Source organism: Serinus canaria, chromosome 24 (assembly GCF_022539315.1).
Source record: "Serinus canaria isolate serCan28SL12 chromosome 24, serCan2020, whole genome shotgun sequence".
Lineage (NCBI taxonomy): Eukaryota > Metazoa > Chordata > Aves > Passeriformes > Fringillidae > Serinus > Serinus canaria.
The window spans coordinates 1,005,316-1,029,339 of record NC_066337.1 but is presented as its reverse complement, the minus strand read 5'-3'; the positions used below and the strand labels follow the sequence as shown (position 1 = coordinate 1,029,339).

The 24,024-nt window shown below is 53.9% G+C and overlaps 1 protein-coding gene across 2 annotated transcripts in view; it reads right to left on the bottom strand.

Moving 5' to 3' along the window:
* ETS1 (ETS proto-oncogene 1, transcription factor) overlaps window positions 1-24,024 on the bottom strand; it is a 77,281-nt gene that overhangs the window by 17,011 nt on the left and 36,246 nt on the right. For both annotated transcript variants that reach the window (XM_009097824.4, XM_030232575.2), the window contains 4 exons: window positions 7,694-7,813; window positions 6,992-7,192; window positions 3,639-3,716; window positions 2,290-2,535 (listed from right to left, as the gene is read on the bottom strand). In XM_009097824.4, the coding sequence (XP_009096072.1) occupies window positions 2,290-2,535; window positions 3,639-3,716; window positions 6,992-7,192; window positions 7,694-7,813 (645 nt within the window). The remainder of the gene's footprint in view (window positions 1-2,289; window positions 2,536-3,638; window positions 3,717-6,991; window positions 7,193-7,693; window positions 7,814-24,024) is intronic.

The window sequence follows — 24,024 nt, the reverse complement described above, 5'->3', positions numbered from 1 at the left end:
AACCTTCACCCTGAGGTGATGCTGAAGGGTTTGACTTTGTGTCAGACTAACCTTGTAAGACAGTGCAAGGTAAAGAGGAACATAAATATAAATTAACTGGGCTCTGCTTTGTATTAAGGCTTTCCCCCAGCCCTGGGAGGATTTGTGTTCCCTGAAGGCCCTTCCATGGCTGAAATGCAGCACTGGTGTGAGCACAGCCTCTTGCACCAGTGTTCAAGCCTTTGCTAACAGCAGCCCTAGGGCTCTCTGTTCCCTCCCCTGAAACCATTTTTAGCTTTGCCACTGAGAACAGGCTCAAGGTGGAGTTGCAAAAGCCTTCCTGAGCCATTGCACTGTGAGAATGACGAAATCACCTGTGTTAAAGAAAAGGTCAAGAAAAGGCAAAGACATTGCTGAAATTTAGGCAGAAAAACAACCCCAAAAAGAGCAGTTTCCCCAAAATTAAAACCGTGCTGCCCTTCTGGCTCAGGTCACCTCTCTCAGAAGGAGAGGCAAGAGCACGAATAACAAGTTCCCAGTAATTGGCTCTCCCAGCCTGGAAAAAGAGTGAGGAAGTTCAAATGAGCTGCACGTGCCATGCAGCCTGGAAAGCAGCTCTGGCTTTGCTGGGAAGGCAGCTCAGCCTCAGCTCTCTGGATAAATGGGTTTAAGTGCTGCACATCAAACCTGGCTCACAGCACCATGTCCCTGTAACGAATTCTGGAGCTGAGGACACCTGGATTCCATTTTAGGGGGTGGCAGGCAGGTCACATCTCCTCCCTGTGCCTCAGGTTCCCTACCTGGAATCTGGAGATAATGATCCCACTTGTGAGGGACTTTGAGCTCCATGGCTTCAGCTTTTTGCTTTGAAGGAGGCAGAGCCACATCCCCAGCCTGGCATCACTGATGTGATCACAAAGCAATCAGACATGTGGGCCCCACGTGTTCCCAGTCTCACAACATTAATTGGGAGGAAATTTGGGCTCAGATCCTCAGCAGAGTGTTCAGGTGTTTAAATCCCACCACCTCAAAGAGGAGTCATGTACCTATAACTCTTTGGGGAGCAGCATTTTTGGGGTCCTTAGCTCTGCTGCTGCCCCAGCCCCTGACATCTGCACCTCGTGACCAAGCTCAGGAATTGGCTGCAGCAGAGTATTTCAGACAAGCAGCCATCAAATTCCTAGACACAATGGACAAAGACTTTGGATCATAAAGTGCAAAACTCTTCAGAGCCTTCAAGAGCAATTCCTGATGAGAACTTGTGAAGAATTTGTGGGGCTTTGCCTGGGCTCCTTAAAATGGGATTTCTACAAGCACCCAGCAGTTTGTCCTCCCTGCTAACATGAAAGCTGAGTTCAATTTCACTCAGGTTCAGCATTGAAGCACAGCACCAGAAACATGCCCTTTCTGCAGAGGATGTAAAACAGGCACCAGAGGAGAGGAAAGCAAGCCCTTCCTCGAGGTTTCCCTGGGGAGAAGGGCAGGAAGAGCTCAGAGCCACCGGGGAAGCCAGCAATGTTGGGAGAGGGCTGTGTCAGCACTGCACAGCTCCCTCGGTGCTCCCAGGGCCATTCCCTCAGGAGGGAGGGTGAGAACAGCAGGAACCCAAGCCAGCCTCTGTCAGACAGGCCCCTTTTCTAGAACTTTCATCGTTCTATTTCTCCAAAGTATCTAGCCTTATTTACAAAGCTATCCTTTAAAACTCTTTTTCTAGTTCCATTTTATAGGAGTGTGCCTTTGTTGACGGAGTGACAAAACTCTCCTTGGTCCCCTCATAAAGGAAAGAAGCCCAGAAGTTTCTCTCCTCCATTAGGTGAAAAAGCCACTTTATAGGCCATGGGGACTTCACCTCAAACTTAAGGATAGCTAATTGGACAGAAGCCAAAATGTCCTGCCTGAGCAATTAACTAGAAAAAAAGAGAGAACAAAGACACTAATCACTTTTGTGAGGTGTTTTTCCAGGAGCAAGAACGTCTGGCACCTGGCTCGGTTTTCCTTTGTTTGTTATTTTGCCTTTTATTAAACCTTTTTGTTTTCAACACTGCAAAAGAAGCCATCCTGCTGACTTTTATGCCTCCAAAGGTAGATGAGCTATCTTGGGTGTGATATAGACCTCTGAGAGCTTATTAGACCTGGCTCAAAGAAGTTGCTACATCACAATTTCTCAACAATATCTGTCCTGTTCCATGGCATTTCTAACTCAGCATTTCTCATCTCCCAGTTCACCGACAAACACATCCCGTGTAAACCTTCTGTTAAACCCTGAAAACTCTCCCCAAGTTCCTTTCCCAGGTTTTAGCCCAGCTTTACCTCGGCTGGCACGGCCCATGCACATGTTGTCTGGAGTCACCACCTCCTGCTTGATGGAGAAGAAGTCGTTGTGCAGCGGGTCCTGGGCGGGCTCACGCAGCAGCACCGAGGGGTACTCGCTCTCGTACTTGAGGGACAGCAGCTCCTCCGAGCTGATGGGGTGCAGGGTCTGGTAGGACTCGGTGATGAAGCTGGGCTCCGAGAACTCGGACGGGGGCACGCACTGTGCGTGCTCGATGCCGTAACCTGGGACACAGCACGAGTCAGAGCCCGCCCGAGCAGGCCCCAGGACCCAGAGCATCCCACAGCCCCTCCCTTGGGCACTGCTTGGGGCGAGGGCTCCAGACATCCCACACCTCCTCCCCTAATGCTTTGGGTGAGGCCTCCAGAAGCTACAGAGATGGGGTCTGAAAATGCAACAATTTAGCAAAATATGACACCCCCCGACCGTCCTCAATTGTACTTTGCATCAAACTCCTCCCAGGGCAGTGCCAGAAGGAATAATCGAAAACCCTGGGAAGTGGATTTTACCCTGCTGCTCAGCAGAGGAGCAACAGGGTAAAAATGTTTCATTGCTGGGTGGGAAAGGTGAGTCCTTGCACAGCCGCCTCTCCCCATGCCAGAGCCTGAAATCCCAATCCACAGAATCGTGAAATCCCAGAAGGTTTTGGATTGGAAGGGAATTTAAAGCTCATCCAATCCCACCCCTGCCATGGCAGGGACATCTTCCACTACCCCGTTGTTCCAAGCCTTGTCCAGCCTGGCCTGGGACAATTCCAGGGATGGAGAGGCCACCACCTCTCTGGGCACCCTGTGCCAGGGCCTCCCAACCCTCACAGTGAAGGATTTCTCCTTCACACCTCATCCAAATCTCTCCTCTTCAGGTCAGTTAGGCTTTTTGCTGGTTCATGAAATATCTCCCAGATTTCCAATGCCCTTAAAGGACATCTCCAAAGCAATGGCGATGGGAAGTGCAGGAGTGCAGGAGTGCAGAGACTCATCCCTTCCCTTGCTAGGCTCCTCCCTGGCAATCCAGAGTTCAGCCTTTCCCCCCATTCCCTCCCTTTTTTAACAGGTTTTTTACAATTCCCAGTACTGAGGTGTGCTGAGGCTGCTTTCAAAATCTGCTGAGTTACAGCTTCAAACCAATAGTGCTTGAAGAAACCAGATGTTGGCACACAAAGCAGCCACCAAAAAGTCCGGGAGGCTTCCAAATCAACCCTAAACCCTTGGAAACACCAGATCCCCCTTTGCAGGGTGCAATCCTGTTGTGGTGAGGACAAACCTCTGCTCAAAGGTGCTTCCAGGCACGGTAATGGTGATAATGGACACTGCTAATTGAGACTTACTAATGAAGTAGTCTGAGGTGTAGCGGGACTCGGGGTACGTGGTGCTCACGCCGTTTGCTGGGTACGGTTTCACCTCCTCTGCAAAGAGGAAAGGAAGGAAATGTCACCAGTGGAAGGCACACAGAGCTGTGCAACACTTGCTGTGACACAGAGAGCCCTGAACTTCCCAAAATCTCCTCAGGTTAAACTGGGACATTCTGAGCAACAGAAATGAATCCAGAGCTGAAATCCCACAGGAAGCTGGGGCACATGGGGTCTTTTGGGAATTCCTGCTGCAGCTATGGCTGAGCTTAAACAAAAACCAGCCCAACCCAAACAGCAACAGCGTTCTCAGCCAGGGCCCCAGGAGACTCTGAGCTCCCAGTTGCAGAATTTCCTTGCTTGCCTCAGGCTTTGTCACCTCTCCTTCTCCTGGGGGTTGCTAAGCACACTTCCATTTGTCAGCTCCTGGAAAAACTCCCCACACAAGGACAATTGTTTTCATGGAAAAGCCCTGTTTTTAGACCAGCAGTAGGTGTGTATGAGGGAGTGCGTGACCATCCCAAAACCAGCTCCTCTAACCCCAAATCAGTGTGAATTCCCAGCCTGTGCAGCACCTGATGCAGGCAGAACATTCCATTCCCAAACTGCTTTGTTCACTGTCCCTGACCCCACTCCTGACATAGACTCCTCCATGCATATATGGTCAAAATGCCAAATTTCAGCTTTCCATAGGCATAACTCACTGGGAGAGAGCATGAAGCACATCAAGGCATGGATTCCCTGCTTCCTGTGGCTTTTTCCAAGCACTTTGCTCCTCCTGGGCTGTGCTGAATTTGCTTTCCCATGTAAAAGCCACCCTGCCCCCACTCTGGGCAGTTTTTCCATGAACACCTGACTCATTGCAGTGTGGCATTCTGAGCAGGGATACTGGGATGGGGATTTTCTTTCCTTCAACCAAAGCAAGGCCCCCGGGCAGCTCTGGGCTGGGTTTGTTTCTGCCCCAGCTCTGGAGAGCCGAGCACAGATAACGCACGTTCGCCTGTGAGGAGCCTAAATTTGGCCCTCTCCCCTGGGGACTGAAGGCTGGAAAATATTCCCTAACAAAAGAAGAGGTTGTGCAAACACAGACTAATGAGAAATGCTCTGTTCCTCTCTCCACAGTGTCTGCCAAGGGGCAGGGGGTGACCACAGAACAGGGGAGAACCTTCGGCTGAGCTTAGAGTCAAGTGCAGGGCACTGCTGACTGCTGGTAACTGAGGAGGTTATTTTAGGAAGAATTATGGAAAAGTGAGCCTGAAAATACCCAAATCCATGCAGGGAAAAGGCATCCGTGTGCTGTTTTTAAAGCCTGAGCAGGCTGTGGTACGTGAGTCACGCAGTGCTCACCGGGGACAGTGTCAGCTCAGGGGACAGTGGGGTCACAGCCTGTCCCAGCACGACCCCGGACCAGCAGCACAGGTAAAGCCAGGCATTTCAGGGTTAACAGCCACTCCCAGCGCCAACACCTCCAGTGATGATGGTGGGGAGGATGGAGAGACAAGCTGGAGCCCTGGCTGAGCCTGGAGACTCCTGGATCTCTTCCCATGTCACATCCAGGTGCAGAGGGAGAGCCCCAGCTCCTCCTGTGTGGGCAGAGACGTGGCTGGGACAGGGACAGGGACAGGGACAGCTCTGTTCTGTCTGTACAGCTCAAGCCCAGCTCTGGTCAGGGCTGGAGATGGGCCCCAGCACTTACAGGGAGCAGAACCCAGTCCTGGGGGCAGGCTGGTTATTTCTTGGGAGCTCTTTGTCACCCACAAATGCCTCACTGGAAATGTGTTCAGAGCCCACCAGAGGAGCAAGGGCCCTGCTTGTGCAAGAGTGACAAAGTCACCAGTGAAAACAACCAGGCAACAGAGATTTCTGGGTTCCCAGGGTAACACCAACAGTGTGAAGACACAGAAATTCAGCTTTATTCATTTTCAGCCTTTCAGAAGAAGAGTTGCAGCAGGCACAAAGATTTTCAGCTTCTTTGAAAAACTCCTCCCTGTCCCAGGTCTTTGTACCACCAATTCAGTGTCTGAATACCCATGTGTGTCAGTGCTGTCTGAAATTATGATTCCCCTCTGCCATAAATTTACAGCATGAAGTCCCTCTCTGTGTGTGGGGAATCTGCAGGAAGGAGGTGCAAACCCAGCCCTGGTGCACAGTCAGTACCTGCAGCACATCTCACCCTCTCCAGTGGGCACAGCCCAAAAAATCACAGAATTACAGAATCCTAGGAGGGTTGGGTTGGAAAGGACCTTGAAGACCTCCCAGCCATGGGCAGGGACAGCAGGGAAGAAGAGCTGTGGGAAGGTGCAAGCAATGGCTCAATGCAAGGAGAAATTGGGCTGACCACAAGGTTTGGCTTTGTTTGGTTAAACTGCTCGGTGTTGATCCAAGCACTCCATGAAAAATATGCAAAACAAAAGGGACAGACCAGATTTAGAGCCCAAGAGCAGGAAAACAGCCTGGCCTGCCCAGAGCCCGGGAAGGGCCATGTTTACCTTCTGCAAACCACAGGTAGCAGTAAAATTAGTAATGGGCAATTAACATCCATTTGTCAATGGTTTCTTGGAAGGAATAACTGTGCTCCCCCTCCCCTTCCTGCCATCAGGGTCAGTAGGACAGCACAGGGGACATTCCAGGAAAGCAAATAGCTCTGCAGAGAAGGGAGCTGGAAAAAGAGCCCAGGTGTGCTGCAGCTCCTGCTTGTGGCTCTCAGCTAGAGGTGCTCAGCTCCTCACCTGCTCCACAGAAACCATCCCAGTGCTCCTGGGCATCCAGACACAGAAAATCAACACCCTAAATCAAAGTGCGTGTCCCCAGTCACTGAAAGTTAATGCCCTGGGATTCTGTCATGCACAGATGACTTCTCCTCCCAAAAATGCTGGTTTTGGGGACATGGAACACCCTTTTTTGGGACATGGAACAAAGCAAAGCAGCTTCCAGTCGCCACTGGGAAATTCAGGTAGGATTTTGGCTGTATTCCTGTACCCAGTTTCAGTGGAGGAAATAGTAAAATTCTCAACAGGAGCTGAACAGGCTGAGGAAAAATGCTTTGGAAAATCCCACCATGGATTCCAGGCAGGCACAGTGTCCCTGCCCACTGGGGATCCCTGCCAAGCAGCTGGCACAAACACTCTGCCTCTTTGAGGCACTGCCAGGATTCGCCTTGCCCCTGCCGTTGGGATGCCCATGTGGAATCCTGCTGAAAAGCTGGGCTTTGGAAGATGTTTTTTTTTCCTGGGATTAAAGCTCAAGGTGAACACCTCCTGGTCTGTGGAAACCCCTAGAACCAGGCTGGCAGGGATGCTGTGAATTGTTCACTGGGACACCCCAGGACTGACCTTTCTGCAGGATCTCCAGATGTTCCCAAAGGATATCTCCCACAAAGTCAGGTGCCAGCTCCAGGAAGCACTCCTTGCCCAGGGCACAGAGGGCAGCTCCATTCATGCAGAACTTCTGGAAATCCACTTCCTTCAGGCTGAACTCGTTCACTGCCCACATCACCCAGTCCCGCACGTGTGTCTCCGTCCACTGCTGGGGGTCTGCAGAGGGATCCAGCCATGAGCACCCACAGGCAGTTTTCCCAGGAAAACAGGACACAGACAGTGCTGCAGCTGCCCTGCACTGGCACAGCCTCACCCCTGGAGACTGGCAGCCCACTGGCACCAGGGTGTGTGGAACACCATGCCCAGTCTGGATCAGCCTTAATGGGGACACATTTCATCCAAGGAACAAGCTTTGGATTTGTTTGGGATTTCTAAAAATCCCATCACTTCTCTGATCCCCTTCTCCCACCCATTTCTCCAATTTTCTTAGTTTCTCCCTGTCATCAGCCTCTGGTAAAGGGTTCCTGCTGCTTCGTTCTTTAGTGGAGATGACTTGTCCACATTTTTCCAGCTGAAGCTTCCAAGAAGCTTCAGGTGGTATCTGAAAGGCAACACCACCTGAGGAGAACCAGCAGGGGAGATGGCAGCAGGGAATTCTGGGCAGGAGGACACAGCCCCTGTGGGTACCGTGGCTGTTCACAGGAAGCCAGGTCTTACCTTTGGGAATTCCCAGCCGTTGCTGCTCCTTGGCAAAGCCGCTGAACGTGGCTTTCAGTGCCTGGGACATCATTTCTTTGCTGCTGGGCGTTAATAAAGGCACATCTGCACATTCCATGTCTGAAAGAAGCAGGAGAGAAACAGAGCCATGAGGACACGGGGCTGGGAAAGATGTCAGGGAATGCCAGCCAGGTGCACATGGTGTCCCTACGCTTCTGGAATGGGCTACTGGATGATGATATCAAGGTCTTTCCAGAGCCTGCTGGGCTTCAGCATTCCAGGTGTGTCTGGAGCCTGAGAAATGGCTCAGCAGCTCCAGGCACTGAGGAAGGCAAAGAGTCCCACACCATGGTGTGCAAGAAAGAGGGAGAAAAGCATCCCTGAATTGCCACTCTGTCATCCCAGTGCAAAGAAAAGCAAGGAGAAAATTAAAGAATCCTAGAAAATTCTTTATCCTAGGAAATTCTTCCCTGTGGGGGTGGGGAGGCCCTGGCACAGAGAAGCTGTGGCTGCCCTTTCTCTGGAAGGGTCCAAGGTCGTGTTGGAACAACCTGGGATAGTGGAAGGTGTCTCTGCCCAAGGCAGGAGCTGGAATGGGATGGGCTTTAAGGTCCCTTCCATCCCAAACCATTCATGATTCTAAGAGTCCATGAAAAAGCGAGCTGACAGCAGGCTGAGACAGGATGGAGGAGTGGCAGAACACCCATTTGAGGGGGGAAGGGAAACAAAGAGCTGGAAAATCCCACATTAGCCCAGAGTTACGTCATGCACATCCATAGCACATCCATAGCAAGGAGCCAGGGTGAGTCATGGCCAACGCTGCCATCCCAGGGGACAGCAGAGCCAAGCTGAGAGCCAGGCCTGGAGTCAGTCCTGACAAGGACCAAACCTCTTCCTTTCCTTTTTTAAATCCCTTTTTCTCATTTATTTGGAAGGAGATGAAGCTTTGTAGCCAAAGAGTCTCACAATAAAAGCAACCATTTGAGGCAAAATATCTGAATAGAGGTTTGGTTCTTTTTCCCTTACTTTCAGTATTCCTGAAAAAACACTTTGATGGAGAAGGAAAGTCTTGAACAACCACCACCCCAAAAACTGCCCTTGGTCAGCAGAGATGGAAATCTTCCCCCTGAGGCTGGCTTAGCTCTGCAGCCTAGTGGAAATTTTCCATGTAAACTCAGAGGAAAAATGACACCACGGGCAAAGTCTTTGGTGTTCTCATGAATATTTGGATGCCAACATTGAAAATCAAAAATTCTGTGTCTTGTGGAAACTCAACCACCACAGTTTTCCATTGCTCCAAGTTCACTAAACTCCTGATTGAATAAACCTTTATACCTGCAAAAAGCCGCTGAGGGCCTGTTCTGGGCAGTGTTGGTGCATTCATGATAAAACCCAGAGTCAGGGAGGGAAGCAGAGCTGCAGCCATGGGAAGAGCCAGCCCAGCTGCCCAGTCTGGAACTCCTGCTCCACCCAACTCCTTCCCAGCCAAACTCATGGGCATCATTTAAAGGCCAACAAGCCAACAAAGGGTTTTTTTCCAAGTGGGAATATGGGGGTTGGGTCAACAGAATTCCAGAGTAGTGGTGGTGTCATCACCCCTGGAAATGTTTAAAAAACCTGTGGATGTCGCTCTTGGGGACATGGGTTGGTGGTCACCTGGCAGTGCTGGGGAATGGTTGGACCCCATGATCTTGGAAAGCTTTTCCAACCTAAACAATCCTGTTTTTCCATGGATAAACATCCACAGGCAGCTCTGTAGCACCGGGTGAGGGTGACAATGCTGCAAAGCATCCCCAGGTCATCCGCTGGATGCTCCTGACACAATTCCACTGCCAAGACAAACAGAGCAACTTCTCTGTCCCCACTTCTGCACCTTCTATGTCTCAGCCCCAACACATGCACATCCTCCAGCCAAGTCCCCAAGACTCTCAAGAAATTATTTGCAGACTCTTGGCTCAGGTCGGAGCAGTGAAATTCCCAACACGGAGTGTCTCAGGACACAATTCCTGCCCTCAGCCCAGCACACAATCCAGGATGCCTCCACAGTGGCAGGATCAGGACCTTTGAAAGCAAATCCCACATCCAAAGGCTATTTGGCAAATTACCCTTCATTATTTACTGGATTTGGCTGGAGAGGGCACGGAAAATGAGCAGCCACCATCGCTATCTCTGTTCCCCATCTGCTGCTTGAGATAACACTGGGAGAAAGTGGCTCAGTGCCCCTTTCCCTTCATCCTCAAGTTACACTTGAATGCTCTGCTCTCCCTGCTCTGTGGTCACAGGGACCACCCAGGAATCTGCTCCCTCCGCCTGCCTCAACAGCAGCTCCTGCCTGCCCTGGGAAGATGAGTCAGAGCCAGGTTGAGAAAACGGTTCTAACCCCAACTTTAACACTGAATCACCATGAAAACCTGTGTGGAGGGGAGTTCCTCAGGCCAGACACCAAGAGCAGGGTGAAAAACGGTATTTTTGTCTCTGCAATAGCAAGGGCCCATCCCTGATCCTGCTGTTTGGTCGTGCAGGATCCATGGGTTGGCTTTGCACAAACCCAGCAAATCAATTTTTCAGTAGCGGGAGGATAAGATTTCGGTTTAGGAAGGTGAATGCTGAGCTCTGCACAAACAACCTGTCAAAACAGGGGAGACTTAAAAGTGATTCCCAGGGAGAGGTCACAGGGAAGCAAACAATCTGTTCCCAAATAAAAAAAAACCATGCCAGAGGACAGTTTCTATTTAAACACCCAAATCAACCCAAATGTGCATTTCAAGGCTTCTGCAAAATCTGTTGTGCTCGGCAGATTTAGGACTAAAACATCATCTGCTTTTTTCCTGCGAGGTCGCAGCCACTTGTTTGAATTTCTGCTGAGGACAGAGCAGCCCCAAAGCCCTGAGCCTGCAGAAGCCTTGTCTCAGCAGTGTCCCAGAGCTGGGGAAAACTCACCCAGGGAAACCAAATGCATGTGAAGCTCTGCAGACATGTTTGGGGAGAAGGCTTGGCTGGGTGGATTGAGAAAGATGGGGTGGATTAACAGTTTTTACCCTAAATTCTGCTTCTGCTCTTCGGAGGTACTGAATTTATTTAAATAATTCAGTATTTATTTTAAAACTGGGGGGTTTCTGAGCAGGGAGCATAGTGGGCTTCACCCAGCTCTGTGCAGGGCCATGACTCGGACGTAGCGATTCCTGTGAATCCCTTCCAACCTGGAATATCCTATAACTCTATGAACTTTGCTGCTGCAGGGAAATTCCTTCCCGTGAGGCAAACCCAGCCCTGGCAATGTCCTCCAGTGTTTCACCTCCAGCCTGGGATGCCTAAAGGTCAGAGTTGAGCAGAATTTCAGGAACAAAAGCAACAAGCCGTGCTTAGCTGTCCTGGTATCAGCTTTCAGTGCCATCTGAAACCTGTTTGCAAGATTTTAATCAAACCTTGCACCAATAAAACCTCTCCTTTAGTGCTGCCCACGGAGCTCAGGGCTGTGTGCAGGAGCTGGGGCGGGAGCCAGCACCAGGCCCAGCTGTTCTACCTAAACCCAGTTTAGGAATGCTGGGACTTTAATCCCAAAAGCAAGCTCAGCAGCAGGGGCCAGACTGGGATTTCTGGCTGGTTTTTACGAGCCCATCAAAGCCCCCAACACGGCTGCCACGTGCACCCAGCTGTGGGGATGCCGTGTCCTCGTCCTGTGCTGACAGAGCCGCCTTTGATTTCCCTCCTGGGAGAGCGGGCAGGGAGCTATGGCTTGATTTTCAAACTGTGCCAGGAGTTGCAGTCGCCCTGGAGAGTTATGTCAGCAGCATCTGCAGAGCAGAGATGCAGGATTTGCCTCTCATGGCTGCAGCTTTTCAAGGCAAAGAGGGATCTGGAGGCTCTGTGGCTTCTCCAAACCAGGCCCCTTCAGCTCCCTGACATCCCTGGGGATGGGAGTCACAAGGACAAGAGGATAAAATGCCCTGACATTGCCCTGGATGGGTTTTGTGCTAAGGGGGTCCTGCCCAGACCCCCCAGCCAGGGGCACATGGAGCCTGAGAGAAAACCAGGAGCAAAGAGGCCAAGATCACCAAGTTCATCTCCCAGCCAAATTCCCACTCTGCTCCCACCAGGCCTTGCATGTGTAAACTATTTCCACACATCTGATCTTTTTAAAGGACTCAGATTTACAAACTTCAGGGATTTTGACCTTCAAATGCACAGAACTCATCTGCATGCCAAAGCCATTTGCAGCTGATTGCAGAAGGAATATAAATGGCAGAGAGGGCAAAGCAAGGATGGGCTGAGCAGAGGGAGGGGAGCAAAGTTATTTTTCAGCCCAGTTTGCACCCGGGGTCAGTGACTCCTCCAAGCTCCCCTCGGCCACTCACTTTTTTTTCCATCAGAGGCCCAGTGTGTCCCTGTGTGGGGTTTCACCAGCAGCTGCTGGCAATGGATGTGGGGAGGGTCAGAGCAGAGCCACCTGACCCCACAGCACCTCCTGTCCCTGGATGGATGGATGGATGGATGGATGGATGGATGGATGGATGGATGGATGGATGGATGGATGGATGGATGGATGGATGGATGGATGGATGGATGATGGATGGATGGATGGATGGATGGATGGATGGATGGATGGATGGATGGATGGATGGATGGATGGATGGACAGCTAGGGCAGGAACCCAAGGTCTCCTCAGCCTTCCCTGCCCAGGCCTGGAGCACAGGATGCTATGGAGATGCCAGGCCTTGTGTGGCTTGGCAGAGACACAGGGACAAGGGGGAGAGGCTTGAAAATGAAACAGGGTAGAATAGATTTAGATTTAGATTTAGATTTAGATTTAGATTTAGATTTAGATTTAGATTTAGATTTAGATTTAGATTTAGATTTAGATTTAGATTTAGATTTAGATTTAGATTTAGATTTAGATTTAGATTTAGTTTAGATTTAGATTTGATTTCAGGAGGAAATTCTTCCCTGTGAGGGTGGGCAGGCCCTGGCCCAGGGTGCCCAGAGCAGCTGTGGCTGCCCCTGGATCCCTGGCAGTGCCCAAGGCCAGGCTGGGCTGGGCAGGGCTTGCAGCAGCCTGCGACAGTGGGAGGTGTCCCTGCCATGGCAGGGGTGGAATGAGATGAGCTTTAAGGTCCCTTCCAACCCAAACCATTCCAGGATTTCATGATTAAATTAGGGGGGGAAATGCAGGTTAGCTTCAAACAAGATCCTTTGCATCCAAGGGCTCCATGAGTTCGTGCCTGTGTCCCTCAGAAACCTCAATCCTTGAGCCCTGAGGCAGCTGAGATTCCCCTGGAGTCCCCATCCAATCTGGAGCTGCCCACACTCCAGGATGTCCCCCCAGTGCTGGGTGACAATGGAGCAAGAGTTTCCCAGAGGGGTGGCAGGGGTTCACTCTCCCACCCCCCTGCCACGTGCCCACAGTGAGTCTGTGGCCACCAAGCCCACAGTTCCCCCTTAGCCCACCCTGAACTCATCTCCCTGAGCCCCTCTGGCCCAGCTTTCCTTGGGATCTGGGCAGAGCTGGAGCTGGGGGAAGCTGCAGCACAGATTTCCCAATGTCCCCCAGCCGAGAGGGTTCAGCAGCACAGAACCTTTCTCAGGATCAGAGGAGGCTGAGGAGATGGGGGCTGGGAGCTGAGACCCTTCCCACGCTCCCCAGCGAGGCTGGCAGGCACCGTGGAGCCACCACGTCCCCACACGTCCCCACCACGTCCCCACCATGTCCCCACGTCCCCAGCTCAGGTTTCCAGCACCCCCAGGCACCTCCAGCCCCTCGGGCAGCTCTGCCTTTCCCAGGTGCCCCCCGCCCTAGAGCAGGGACACCCGAGCAAACAACCCTGGCTGAGCCCCCTGTTATTTAGGCAGGATTAGGCAAAAATTTGTGTGCACTTTTGAACTGTTTTCACAAGCGTTGCCTCTCACTCCCACGCAGGAAGCAGGAGAGGAGCCGGCCTGTTCCAATTAGGGCTCCTGGACCCGAAGGGCAGCGAGATTCCAGGGGGAAAAGGGAAAGTGGGACAGAAAGCTGGAAAAAAGGAGCCAGAGGGAAATCTGGATGGGGAGCAGGGATAGGCACAGTAAGGGGTATTTGCAGGGGCTGTGGGGATGGGATGGGTTGGGAGCAGATGGGGGAGATTTGGGTCCCCTTCCTGCAGCTACGTGCCAGAGACCGGCCCTGCTTCCCTCCGCAAGGATGGCACAAAAGGTGCAGACATTTGCTATTTTAATTTAAAATAAATATATTTCTTAAACAAAAAAATAAAAAAGAGAAGAAAAATAAGTCTTTTTTTCCCCTCCTCCAAGCAGTGAAAAATAAATACTGTGAGATGAAAGCTGGGCTTCAAGAGAAAAACAAGAGAGGAAACCGAAAGCCCACAGTGCTTAGCACTGCAGAAAGCCCAACAAAGCCGGCTTTTTTCTGGCCCTCAGCAGTTTTCTTAGGGAGATGTGGTATGCCATGGGGGCCAGCTCTTCCCTCAAAACAGGCCTGAGCACTGTCCTCCCTAGATGCAGATAAAGGCATTTTGTCCCAGGTTTGGGCTCTCAGCACTTGGAGCTCCAGAGGGGAAGGTTTGGCTGTGGGTGAGGTGTTGGGATGCTCTACCCAGCCTTGGGTTCAGCCCTGTGTGCCATGGACAGCCTGGCCTGGCAGAGACATGTCCATGAGGAAAACAGGACACAGAGCAGCCACCAGGTGAGGGAGAGCTGGTTTGGGTCTGGGGTCTGGCAGCTAGAGGAGCCAGGGAAGGGATTCTGCAGCCACCATCAGTCACAGCCCGCCCTGCTCAGGCTCCAGCTCCTTCTCTTCCCTCACTGTCCCTGCTTTGTAACGTGGGTGTTGGATGGCAATCCTGGGAAAGCAGCATCCTTGAGAGTCCCAGGAGCTCGCAGGGGAGCAGCCTGGTGGGCAGCTCACTCTGTCTTTGGCTTTTGTGGAGAGAAGAGGGAATGAAGTGCTAGAGAAAGGCCAGGGCTAAAGCTGAGCTAAACCACAGCCCCTGAGTCAACGCTCACTGCCATTATGGGAAAGCTCCCCCTGCTCAGCAGGGCCAGGGCCCAGAGCTTCTCTTCCCTCAGCTGGGGATTCACCCCATCCTCCCCATTTCAGCTGCTGGAAGAGGCACAGATTGGTAAAGCAAACCCTGGGGACATCCAGCCACCTCTGAGGTTGGGGAATGTGGCCATGGTTTAACAGCACTCATTGGAACCATCAGAGAAATCAAAAACAAGACTGGTCATCAGTCAAATTCCATCAGCATTGCCCAGAGCAGCTGTGGCTGCCCCAGCCCTGGAAGTGTCCAAGGCCAGGCTGGACAGGGCTTGGAGCAGCCTGGGATAGGGAAGGTGTCTGTGGGATGGGATGAGTTTTAAGGTCCCTCCCAACCCACCCGAAGGTTCTAGGATGAGATGCTACAAGGCTGGAGTAGTTCAGCTCCAGCAGCAGCAGCTCAGCACCTGACCCTCCCACTCTTCAATCAGCTCTAAATGGCCTCTGCAGCCCCTTCAGATTTAACAGCATCACAACCTAAAACTTTCCGAGCCCGCTGGCCCAAGGGCAGAGTCCAGCTTCTTTAAACCCCCGTGGAGGCTCCAGGCTGGAGATAGCCAGGCCAGGAGGCTGCAGCCGGCCAGGAACAACCTCCACCTGCCAAACCCCTCCTGCTCAGGAGGCAAACCATCGCTTCCCTGCCTCTTTTCCCGATGGAATATCCATCCCAGCAGCAGCGTCCCCTCTGGAGGCAGGATTAGCGCCGCACCTCCAGGCCGGGATCGCTGCTCAGCAGGGCTGGGAGGACCCTCCCGTGCTGGCGCAAACCTGTGAGCCAGGCTTCCCCCGATAATCGTCCTAATCCCTGCTAACCGCGCCTCCAAAGACTCTAATCCCCGGGCAGGGCACACACGCGCTGCTGCCGGAGCCTGGAAAAGCCTGTAATGGACACCCGGCCCATCTGGGGCAGCTCAGGTGGAACCAGCCAGCCCTACCTCCGGGAGATGCTCCTTTCAACCCAACCCCACTGCTCACACCCCACTGTTGAGCAATGGGGGGAAAGGGAAACTGGTACTCCCTGCCAAGCCCCGGCACTCAGCACGGAGCAGACGAGCACAGATAGTGCCCTGCTGCTGGCACAGAGCCCAGGCGCTCACGGCGCTCAGGACCAGAAGCTGCCTGAAGCTCCTCCCTGTCCCTGGGCTGGGCTGGGAGCCCTCAGTGCCAGCCGTGCCCCCGGAGCCCCGCAGGGCTGCAGGAGTCCTCCCAGAGCAATCCCACCTGGGCTCCAGCACTTAGGGCACGGTGCCCCAGGTCAAACACACCCACCTGAGAGCTCACATTCCCTTCCAGCCTGGTCAAAGCCAGGAGTTCTGCTGTTCTCTCCTCAACTCCCAGGCTGATGTCGCCATTTCTGGCATCTTTGATGAAGGAGGGATGGGACTGGAGGATTTGTCCCAAGAGAAGGATGAACCCATCCCATAACCCTGCCATGGGTTTTTCCTGGATTGCAGAAGCACCCATGGGATGGATGCTCCCAAGGTACTCCCTGGGCAGTTCAGATGGAACATTTCTCCATCCATCCAAACAGACCCTCAGACTCTTTTGGAGATATTAATCTCTCTGTCCTTCATCATCACCCAGGAACAGGGACAGACACAAAGGGGATTCAGCTCCAGCACCTCCAGCTGCTGCTGCAGGCTGGGGCTGCCAAACCATTCACCAGTCTCCCAGCAAGGGAGAGCAGGGATGTAACAAGGCCAGGTTGAGGATAATTGGCAGAACATCGTGTGGGGAAGATGCTGTCAGGATGGGAAGTGTGAAAAGGGAAGGCTGAGATCTCTTGGCAGGGCTGTCCCCTCACAGCAGGAAGAAGGCCAAGGAACCTTCACTCAAGCTGAGCTCTTTCATCACTCACAAAGGATCCCAACCCTCCGAGCCGGCTCAGACACTCCTGAAGAACAAACTGTGCCAGCACACTTTGTGAGCAGCCACGCATGACCTCACAGCTAGGGATGTTTTCATCCCACAATCCCAATGATCCATGTGCAATGACTCCATGCCCTGGATAAAACCCCATCATTTGTGCTGCCATCACCAGGACACAAGACATTTCGGAGGCTCATGGGCTCCAGAGCTGTCCCTGCTGCTGGGAAATCACTGTGCCTTACAGAAGCCTCAATTCCCTTGCCTTGGGAAGGGATTAGACCCGGAGATGCTCAGCCAAACACCTCCAGTATGTCTGTCCCGAGGAATTCCCAACCTTCCCTTGATTTCCCTGCTCAGACTGATCCCTCTGTGTCGAGGCCCAGCCCCTGCCCCCGGGCCGAGTCACGCCAGACACGAGGCAGCACATGGCAGGGCAGTGGCAGTGCCCCGGGGCTGGTGGGATGTTCAACCCCCAGATATGTCCCACCACATCAAAGCCTCACCAGCTCCCATTCATCCTCCGGGAATGTGTGTGAGAGCCGGACCTGCCGCTGGTGTGTCCATGCGCTCATGGGGAAGGTCCCTGGGGATCTTCCTACGGCTTCTTGAAGGCCGGCACATCCCACAGGATGCTGCCAGCACGGAGGAAGGCGGCGATGCGGGAGGATCAGAGGATGACGAGGGAGGAGGGAGGGAGGCTCGGCAGCGCCGGGTCACCTCCGCTCGCCGCCGCGGGCGACGGGCGCTGGGCGAGCCCTGCACCGCTCGGCAGCTGCAGATTCCTGCCCGTCCCACCCCCTCCTCCGCAGCCTTCCCGGGCACCCCTTCCCCGCAGGGCAGCGCCAGCAGACAGCCGGCATTGCTCAATGACAGCGCAAGTCACATCGCGTCCCGCGGCTGCGGGGGGACCGCGGTGCCGTGCCCGGCCAGCCCCGCTCCTTCCCGGCTGCGACAGCTTCCACATCTGGGACTGCTGGGCTGTGCCCGGGACAGCGCTCCCTGAGCGTATGCACGGCACAAGGAGGAGGAAGAGGAGGAGGAGCCCAAGAGCTCCTTCACAGGAGCCCTGTCCTCACCTGTCCTCCCCATGTCCCTCCTCACCCCTCTGTGCCCAGAAGTCCCTGCACACGAGGACTCCAGGGCTGCCCTCCCTTATCAGCCCGAGCTGTCCCGGTGCCAGTTGCAGTTTCCAAAGGCGGAGAGGGAAGATTAGGATATTTAGCTTTGAAATCAAACAAATAATTGCACAGGCTTTCTGCAAACAGATCAGGGTTGGAAGGTCAGAGAGCAGCTGGTAAATCTCAACACTGTTTGCTCTACCTAAATAATATTAGACCAAGAATAATCAATCATTTTCATCAACAAAATTATTTATAACTCTTTAGAGCAAACAGTTAATCCACTGGCAGCTGCCAAAAGATGGCAGGTAATGATCCACATGTCTCCAATATCCCTGTGTGGTTATGGATTGGCTCCTTTGCATCCCTGGATTTACTGCCCTGGAGATTTGCCCTCACAAGTGCCATGACTCTCTCTGAGGGTGTCCCTGGCCAGGCTCACAAGCACACACTCAAACACACACAAATACACCCAGCAGCCCCCCTGCAGCTGAAACCTCCCCCAGGGCAGCTCACAGCAGCCAAGCACCTTCCCAAGCTGCATCTCCCAGGGAGGGAGGGAGGGGAGGGAGAACCTGCTGGACAGGAGAGGGAGAAAGTGCTCCTTCTGCTCTGCCACCTGAGCCAGTGCCACCTCTTGGGGTTGTGGCTGTGCTGATGGTACCACTGACCCCTCCATGGGCACCACTCATGTGCACATCCCCTCAGTCCCAGGCAGGCTCTGCACAGCAGCAGATGATCCCAGCAGCCACAACAGGACAGAAGCCTTTTCCTGGCTGGAAGCCATGAAAGCCAAAGGATTGCTGAGGGGAGAACGAGAGCCAGCTTCCCATTTGGGACCAGGAGGGAACCAGGACAAGGCCATCCCTGGATGCTCCTGCCAGCCCTGCACCATTTCACCTCCCTGTCCCCTGTCTAAGCTCAGCTCCCCCAGTGATGGAGGCCAGGAAAGGCCTGGGAAAAACCTGGGAACCAAAGCTCTGCAGCCCACGCCAGCCTCAGGAACAGCAGTGCCAAAGTAATTTCATTTCACAACTTCCCAGGAACAATTCTCCTGGGTTTATTAATTTTTAAGCAGACAAGAAAACCAACAAAGGGGATTTACCAGGAGAGCCCCAAGATTAATCATCTCCATCCCAGGCTGAGCACAGGGCTCCTGGGCTTTGCCCAGGTGTGTTACACCATGCAGCATCCGGGTTTCCAGTATCCTCAGGCACAGGAGCGAGGGTTTTCCCAATCCCCAAGAAGTTCTTCTTTTCCAGCTCCTACTTCTAGGAAACTTCCCACCAGGGAAGGAAGCAGTGCAGGGACTGGGCCAGACCAAGCCCTGGGAAGATGAAGGTGGGAGTGAGCTGGGAGAGGCGGCCAAAGAGGAGCTGGGCTGCCCCATCAGGCTCAGCCCTCCCCATCCCAGAACCAAGCGCTGTCCAGGATGGATTCTGTCCACTCCTGGCCTCAGCTGGGAAGAAGGAAGGGCAGGCAGGGATAACTGTGAGGGGCTCGGATCTGCCCAGAGGAAGCCTGAGCTTGGAAACCTCAGTGAGGGCTGGGGGAGAGAGGCTGAGAGGCTCCCAGGCCTTGCATCCACCCCGCGGAGCATCCGGAAGCCATTAAGGAATTACAGCCTGGCTGGCCCCGAGCCCTCCCGGCAGAAGTGCCTGGAGCAGATGGTGAAAGGGCTGATTGAATTCGGCTGCTCACGCCAAGAGGCTCTTTAGGAGACACTCGATGGAGGAGGGGGTGGAGGGGGCGGCATTTGGGACTTGGGAGCTGGGAGCCCTTGCCAGGAACTCCAGGAATCCTCCGTCAACCCTAAGGAGGCTGGAGGAGCTCTGGCAGTGACTTGGATGTGTGGTTTGAGGGGTGTGAGATTCCCTTGGGAGCTTGGCCCCGATTTCCTGGTGCCCCAGGAGTGACTCCCCAGTGATCCAAGGCTGGTTCCTCTCCCTTCATCTCCAAGGGCACCGTGCATTGGACCAGCTCCCCCAGGAACCTGGCATGGCCCCAGGAGCTGAGTGATCCCAAGCCTTGATCCCAGCTGAGGAGGCACAGGAGCTGTCCGCCCAACAGCCCTGCCCACCCCCAGGGCTTTCCTGACAGAAAAATGCCAGTTTGTAAAGGTCCTTAATTCCCAACTTGGTGTAATCCCACCCCATTCCCACACTGGGTATGGGACCAGACCTCCCAAAGAGCCCTCAGAGAGGGATGGAACTCCAGTTACTCTGGATGGGGAGGAGGTGGGGGGAAAAGACCAGGATGAGAGAAATGTAGGATGAAAAGAGCCAACAGGAGGGGGAAAAAAACCTAAGGAAAAACATGCTTCGAAAGTCATCCTCAGTGCCAGCCCTCCCGGGGGTGATGCCAGTGCCTGGGCAAAAACACAGATGGAGGAACCAAAATTGCCTGGGGATGAAGGAAGGGCTTAAACTCTCCCTGGAAAGTAGAGGGGAAGAAAAGGAGGAATGCCCCAAAAACCAACACAGCCCCAAGCTCTGGGCTCCCTGCACCAGCCAGCCAGCTCCAGGTCCCCATTCCCTGTGTCCCAGGGGGACAGGCATCGGTCCGAGGCCCCCGTGCCATCCCCTATCTCCGAGTCCATCCCTGCTTTTCCGAGGGAGAAAGCTGCAGTGAGTCCCCCCGGGATCCTTGGCCGGCTGCCCGAGGTTGGGAAATCGGGAGCCTGGTCAGGCTCTGCCGGAGGGGCCGGCACGGAGCGCTCCGTGACCGTCAGGGGATCTTTGCGGAGCAATCTTTTCCGAGACAAGTCATGAGATTATTTCTTGCCTGGAATTTGCTCCCGCAGCTCCCATCAGCCCCGGACTGCTGAGTCAAGAGACCGCCGGGGCTGTGCCCTCCAGATGAGTAAATAAATTGCCATGGGGAGTGCGGGGGGCCGGGGGGGCTGGCGCCCGGCGGCGCGCGGGATGGGGCAGGGAGGGGACCCGATGACTCCCGAGCCTTGGGCTGGGGATGGATCCCGGTTTGGCAGCCGCGCACGGAGTTAGTCACCAGATTAGCGAGCAGTTACACACGCGGCTTAAAGGCACATCGTCCTCCCCTTCCCTTTCCTCCTTTTCCTCCGGGGTCTTATCCCCCTGTTCCCTTCTTCTTTTATTTCTGAGATGTCTTTCAGCCGAACTTTGGCTCTCAGTGAGTGCTAGGGACGGGCAGCCCGACAGCCACGGAAGGCAGAAGCCCTTGAAGACGCCGAAGGGGGGGAAAGGGTCCGGCCCGGGGGTGACACAGCTCGGGGCAGCCCCTCCTGATCCCTTCCCTCCCCCTCCCTCCGATCGCTCCCCTCCCCGCCCCGCTGCGCGGCTCCGCCGGGCACTCGGGTCACTCTATAGGATCCATATGGCCCCGGCTGCTCCGGGCTCGGCTGCTTGGAAGCAGGAATGGTGCGAGTCATCCCGCTCGAAGGCAAACAGGCGCAGGGCCGGGCCTTTCATGTTCCGGCCTTTGGAGCCAAATTCAAATCTGGAGCCGCTTAAAGGGATGGAAAGAGCCCCAGCGAGGAGCGGCCCCGCCGGGCCGCGGCTACCGGGACAGCTCCGCATCGCAAACCCCGCGGCTGCCGCCGAAAAAGGGAAACTGTCCCAGCCTTCCCAGACCCCGCTGCTGCCGCTGGAAAGGGAAACTGTCCCAGCCTTCCCAGACCCTTCTGCTGCCGCTGGAAAGGGAAACTGTCCCAGCCTTCCCAGACCCTTCTGCTGCCGCTGGAAACTGTCCCAGCCTTCCCAAACGCCGGCACAGCCTCGGACCCCAAGCCCAAAGTTCCTGGCAGCCCTTCACAAGGATGGGCTTGGGAAATGCCACCGATGCTGCCGGGCTCCTCTGCTGCCCGGGGCTGATGCCAGGGCTTGAGCAAAGGAGTTTTTCCTCAAAGGAGTTTTTCCTCATTTCCAGCTGCAGACCAGGAGGAATTGCGTTTGCTGACCTCATGGAGCAGTCTGAGGGATGGAGCAGTTGGGTAACGTGCCTCGAGCACTTGAAAAGAGAAAGCTCTTGGCATTGCATTTTCAAACCGCTTCTAACAATAATGGGTAAAAAAAGAAGGGAAAAAATAATGACCCGAATTTCACGTGTCCCACGCCGTCTTTTTTTAATTTTCCAGTGGAAAAAGCCAGGACTACTCAGCTTTTGCAAGTTGTTTCTTCAGAGGGTTCAGGTTTCGGTAAACAATTGCTCAAAACTAAAAGGTAAGAAAACAAAAATCCCCTTTTCTGCTCCCAGAGCAGTGACCAAAATTCAGTGGCTTTGCACAAACACATACAGGCACCTCTGAAAAAAACTTTCATGTGGGTCAAAAAGCCACAGTTTGATTATTGTGATAAAAAGTGCTGACAATGGGGGGTAAACAACAGAAGACAACCCCCAAAGCACTGCCCAGTGTCCAGCTTCAGCTTTTGGGGTCTGCTTCTGGCGGTGGCAGCTCCCCTGAGTGAGCAGGGTTATCCTGCAAGGCCATGGCAGCAGAGGCAGCATCCCAGGGAATGGCAGCCAGCCCCATCCTGCCACGCCTGACTCGGCTCCCAAGGGATGCTGAGCCTGCCCCAGTCTCCCAGCACCCCCAAACTGGGAATACTGGGAGGTGGATGGCTCCAGGCCTGCCTGCTGCTGGGGAGGAGCCGGGCAGTGGAACACAGAGCATGGAGAGCAGGAGTCCTGCAAGCAGAGGGAGACCTGGAGCACCCAGCTGAGGATGCTCTCACCTCCCTGAAACAGTGGAATGGGAGTGCTGTGCCTCAGTTTCCCTAAAAACAAGGTCTCATCAAACCTTTTCTCAACATCTTTTGGGGTGCAAGGCCCCAAAGCTTTAGAAAGAAACTTTTAAAGAAAAGCTCAATCCCTGGGCTGGCTTCTCCTGCACTCCCCACCAGCCATGAGAAGAATGCCTTGGAATCACGTCAAGTATTTAGGATGAGATGGGGGGAGAGAGAGGGGGCACGGCGAGGGGAGAGGGGGAGCCTTTGACTCAGTGTCTGGCTTCTTTCATCAATCCCACATTCCTGCTCATGCCATCACCCTCCGGGAAAGTGCCACAACCTACAGAACCCATGTGGAGCCAATTTAGAATCCCCTCTGTGTAAGAAAATGCATTTTGTTCATTAACAAGCTCTGGATGCTGAGCTGGGGTGAGGAGGCAGCCCCACAGCCATCCCAGAATGGGATTCAGTGGGAAGATATCCTACACGCAGCTACAGCCCAGAGCAGAGCAGTGCTCCCTGCACTCTCCCAGGACATTGTTCCAGCCTCAAATAACCCTGGGGTTCCTGCCCCAGCCACCTGGGCTGGAGGTCTCTGCCTCTGCTGGCTGTATAGGAAAGGTTTAAACACGAGGAAAAAAGCTGGAAAGCAGGGAATTGCTGGAGCAGGTATTGCTGTTGTGCCCAGCAGCAATTGGGAGATGAATGAATGGGAATTCCAGCCCCAGAGCCCAGTTCATAGCCAGACAGAGCCCAGGGACTTTGCACATCCCAATCCACAACCAGGGCTGTCACAATGACTCCAATCCTCATTCCCAAAGCAGAGGGAGCCACAGAAAGGAGGGGATTTTCCTCTCTGGGAAAGCAAGCTGCTGTCTCTCGGTGTGTTTGTGATATTTCTCTGTCAGGTTATATTTATCCACGAGCTCCAGGAACCAGGTGTGGGAGCAAGGGGCTGTACTGCACCAGCTTCCTGCCTTCCTGCAAACACTGGCTCCACCTGCCCCACACAGAGCAGGACACAGCCTGCAGAGCCAGGAAACTGTGCAAGGTCAGCACAGCCAGGGCAGGGGACAGGGAAAAACGTGTCACCTGCCTGGTCCTGCACAGAGGGCATTGCTCCCATGAGCTGCTGATGTTCATGGGACAGAGGAACAAATCAGGGCTTGGATTTTGGCACTTGACTGAAAAAAAAACCCAAAACCTCAACAAAAAAATGCAGGGTTTCAGTCCAGAAAGAGACGGTAGTGAGAGAGCAGGGCTTGACCCATCCAGGGCTACTCTGAGCCAGCCACCCCTCAGGAGAAGGATGGAACACCTCGGAGCAGCTCTGAGCACAGCACTGGGGGCTCTGCCTCCCCTGCAGCCCTGCAGGGCTCAGGCTCTGCCAGGCAATATTTGCAGCCTGTGCAAGGCTCCAGAGCCTGGGTGAGACACTGAGACACCACAGCTGAGCCCTCACACCAAACTGCAAACTGAAACCACCCTGGCAGTGCCCAAGGCCAGGCTGGACAGGGCCCTGAGCCACCTGGTCCAGTGTGAGCTGTCCCTGCCATGGCAGGGGTGGCACTGGGTGAGCTTTAAGGTCTCTTCCAACCCAAACCATTC